This window comes from Humulus lupulus, chromosome 7 (genome assembly GCF_963169125.1).
Source record: "Humulus lupulus chromosome 7, drHumLupu1.1, whole genome shotgun sequence".
Taxonomy (NCBI): Eukaryota; Viridiplantae; Streptophyta; class Magnoliopsida; order Rosales; family Cannabaceae; genus Humulus; species Humulus lupulus.
This window is the reverse complement of record NC_084799.1, coordinates 97,158,940-97,163,171: the sequence shown is the minus strand read 5'-3', so window position 1 is coordinate 97,163,171 and position 4,232 is coordinate 97,158,940. Positions and strand designations below refer to the sequence as shown.

At 37.0% G+C, this 4,232-nt stretch overlaps 1 protein-coding gene across 1 annotated transcript; it reads right to left on the bottom strand.

Annotated features, from left to right (window-relative positions):
- Nucleotides 1–2,686: 2,686 nt before the first annotated feature.
- LOC133792002 (uncharacterized) lies at nt 2,687–3,184 on the bottom strand. Its single transcript, XM_062229911.1, has one exon. The coding sequence runs from the start codon at nt 3,182–3,184 to the stop codon at nt 2,687–2,689; it is 498 nt and encodes a 165-aa protein (XP_062085895.1).
- Nucleotides 3,185–4,232: the final 1,048 nt, after the last annotated feature.

Below are 4,232 nucleotides of genomic sequence, written 5' to 3'. Positions count from 1 at the left end.
TCCTGGGTTTGACTGGTACCTACTCACAACTCCCACTACATGGCAGATGTCCGGTGTAGTGCACAACATAGCATACATTAGACTTCCAACTACAGATGCATAAAGAATCATTCTCATATCCTCTTCCTCTTAAGGAGTCCGTGGAGACTGCTTTTTAGAAAGATGGATTCCATGTCCGGACGGTAAACGTCATTTCTTTGAATCTTTCATAGAGAAACACTCAATCACATTATCTATGTAAGCTGCTTGAGACAGAGCCAAAATTTTGTTCTTTCTATCCCTCAAAATCTGGATACCAAGAACATAACTTGCTTCACCCAAGTCCTTCATTTGGAATTGAGTTCCCAGCCAATTCTTTTATGTCTGATAATTTCTACACATTGTTTCCAATGATCAAGATATCATCCACGTAGAGAATAAAGAATACCACAATATTGTTTTCATTCAGTTGGTAAACGCAAGGCTCATCAACACTCTGCTTAAAACCATAGGTTTTAATGATTTCATTAAACCTTAGATTCCAGGAATGTGAAGCTTGCTTAAGTCCATAAATGGACCTATTCAACTTGCACACTTTCTTTTCTTGTCCAGTTGCTTTAAACTCTTCTGCATGATCCATATAAATGGTTTCATCTAGGTTCCCATTAAGGAACGTTGTCTTGACGTCCATTTTCCAAATCTCATAATCAAGAGCTGCACCTATGGATAAGAGTGTGAGAATAGATTTTAGCATGCCAACCAGAGAAATTTTTTCCTCATAGTCAACTCCTTCTCTCTAGGTATAACCCTTTGCACGAATCGAGCCTTGTAAGTCTCGACCTTTCCACCAGCTCCTCTTTTCTTCTTGTATATCCACCTGCACCCAATTGCCCTAAAGTCACTAGGTGTTTCTACAAGATCCCAGACGGAGTTAGAGTACATGGACTCCATTTCCTGTTTCATGGCTTCAAGCCAAAGATTTTTATCAGCACTACCCATTGCCTGTTGAAAGACAACGAATCATCGTCACATGTGTCCCCAATGACCATGTTGGTTTCACCATCTATACGATAGCGGATCGGGGTATGAGAAGCCCTCCCACTATGATGAAGTATTGTAACTATCTGAATCGAAACAATGGTTTCTTGTTCTTCCTCGTTAATCTCGACTTGTGTCTCTTGAGGAAGATCGGTAGGAATATTTCTGTTTTCATCAACTTGCGTTGATGGAATCAGAACAGTAGGAATAGCTATGTCAGATTGTTATTCTACCAAGACTACTTTGCTACGAGATTTGAATTAGACATGTAGTCCTCTTCAAGAAAAGTAGCGTTTGTAGAAGCAAACACTTTCTTATCTTGTGGACTATAGAACAGACCACCCCGAGTACCTTTAGGATAGCCAACAAACAAGAAAACTTCAGTTCGCGGTTCTAGATTTTCTTCCTTTTTCCTCAGGACGTGAGCGGGACACCCCCAGATTCTATAATGACAGAAACTAGGTTCACGACCATTCCATAGCTTTAAAGGTGTTTTGGAGATAGCTTTAGACAACACTGTATTTAAAATGCACACACGGTCTGTATGGCATGTCCCCAAAAAGAGATTGGAAGAGTTGAATAACTAATCATGGATCGAACCATTTCCATTAATGTACGATTCTAACGCTCCGCAACACCATTTTGTTGCGAAGTACTGGGGAAGTACGTTGATATAATCTTCCAAGTTCAGCTAAATGATCTTGGAACTTCATATCCATGTATTCTCCACCCCTATAAGATCGCAAGATCTTTAACGTCATACCTATTGGTTTTGAGCCATTACAAGGAATTCTTTAAACTTCTCAAATGTTTCAGATTTCTTATACATTAGGTAAAGACACAAGTATCTCTAGTAGTTGTCAATGAAAGTGATGAAATACTCATAACACCCCTCGCTTGAACATTTAGAGGTCCACTAAATGAACCAGCCCTAGTGGTTCTATGGCCTATCTCCTTTTGCAGAGAATTGACGCTTGATCATTTTACCCTCGAGAAAAGATTCGTAGACAGGTAGATCACCCATTGTGAGTTCCCTCAAAGTCCCACCCTTTGTTAGTCTTTTGATCCTATCATTATTAATATGACCAAGTCGGATATGCCAAAGATACGTCATGTTATCGTTATGTATCTTTTGTCGTTTGGTGGTCCTAGATCTAGCTACCTTAAATAACTCGCTATTAAAAGCATAGGGTTCGATAGGTCGTAAAAGGTATAGCTCATTTTTCATACATCCAACACACAATTCACATCCATTCAATGAAATTAATAAATTAAAACTTGTGATAGTTACAAAAAAATGTTGTTGATATAATAAAGAAACTAACATTAAATTATGACTAAAGTTTGAAATAAAATAAACATTATTTAAAACTAAATATTTATTTCCAAAATTTAGACGAGCTTGTCCTCTTGCGTCAACATTCATGAATGCTCCATTTCTAACTCTAAGCTTCAACTCTCCTTCCTTTACTGGTGTCCAATTGTTAAGTAGCTGCAAAGAAGTGCATACATGGTTAAGTGATCCATAATCTGTAATCCATACAGAATTATCATCTTCCAAAACACATGCATCCAAGACAAAAGATTGACAATTACCTTGGGTTCCTCTAGCCTTGAGAGTTAGGCCATCCTTTTTCCAATGCCCAATCTCCTTGTAGTGGAAACATGCTCATTTGGCTTTCTTAGCATTGGGTTTTTCCCCAGCAGGTTTTACAGCACCTTTAGCTGGTTTTGCAGTAGTTGTGGCCTTGACCTTCTTGTTCTTTCTCTTATTCCTCTTGTTGCTCTTCGAGGATGAAACTAAGTTAGCTTCTCCAGGAGCATCCTCAGTAGCAGCAACAGGCTTCTTGTCATGTCCACCAATAATACCTTCAAACATTTGAAGTTCGTTCATGAGTTGAGTCATTCCGTACTTCAGTTTGTTTAGTAAGTAGTTGGTGATGAATGGAAGAAAACTAGGAGCAAGACTATTCAGAATAAGTCCCACTTGAGTTTCCTCGTCTATGGTGGCTCCGTGCAATTCTGCCTCTTGAAAGTAGTTCGTCATCTTGATGAAGTGATCAAGAACATGCATTCTAGGCACCATCCTGACATTAGCATACTTCTTCATTTCCTCAAAACAAGCTTGTCCAAAATTGTGTCTGAACATTTCCTGAAGCTGCTCCATGATTTAATAGGCAGTTTTGACATCCTCCAGCTTCGTCCTTAGTGTGTCTGACATGCTAGCTAGCATGTACGCCTTGGCTTTGTTGTTGGCAGTGAGCCAACACCCCTACTTCTCCCTTGATTCTTTTGAATATAAATCACTAGGGACGTCAGGACAAACTTCAATCATAACAAACTTAGAGTTGTCACTGATCAACACAATGTTGATGTTTGACTTCCATTTGGGAAAATTCTCTCCAGTGAGAAGTTCCTTGGAGAGATGGGAGATAGTGAGATTCGACATAGAGATATAATTATCAACAATTAGAAATCAATGTGTTGCTTAACAAATATTTAATCACATAAATATTCAGAAAATAGCTCAAACATACAAAATATGCATAGATATGTAAAATACTAAAAAACACATATTTACTATTTCTAAGGTATTTTAACTAGTCTTGTATACATGTGTCCCGGTAGGCAAGAATCACAAATTCACTTAGTTAAATAGAGTAAGCATCTCAATTAATAATAGTCTAAAACTATTATTAATAACCTTCCTATTCAATCAAAGTCACGAAATCCAATTATTTCTAACTTTATGACCTAGACCCACTGTTTCGATTATTATAGACTTATTTCTCATAGTCACCGTAGGGATAAGTCTACAAGTGTCTGATCTATAACTATCTATCCTAAGAAATTTAACCTTGTTAAAAGTCTAGTGAACACCATCCATAGGGAGACGTAATCAAAGCATCATAAGGCCCCACTAAACTCTAACCTTGTTAAATTAACAATGGAGATCGAATTTAAAAAATTAAAGCTCATTATTTTAATTAGTACTTTCCTTGTGAAATTTAGAAAACTAGGTTTTTTATATTATTTAAAATAATTAATAAACCTTAATATAAATTTCTTTTAATTCTAAAATACTCTTTAAATATTTAGAATTACTATGTTGCTAATCAATTAATTTAAGTTTAACTAGAATTAACCTAATACAATCAAGTTCAACTTAGGTAAATGGGCCTTAAAAATTTGGGCTTCCATGCAAGAAGGCTGGG

Bases quoted from the DNA above. Each gene is read 5' to 3' on its own strand.
- LOC133792002 (XM_062229911.1), bottom strand. From the start codon at position 3,184: ATGGAGCAGCTTCAGGAAATGTTCAGACACAATTTTGGACAAGCTTGT.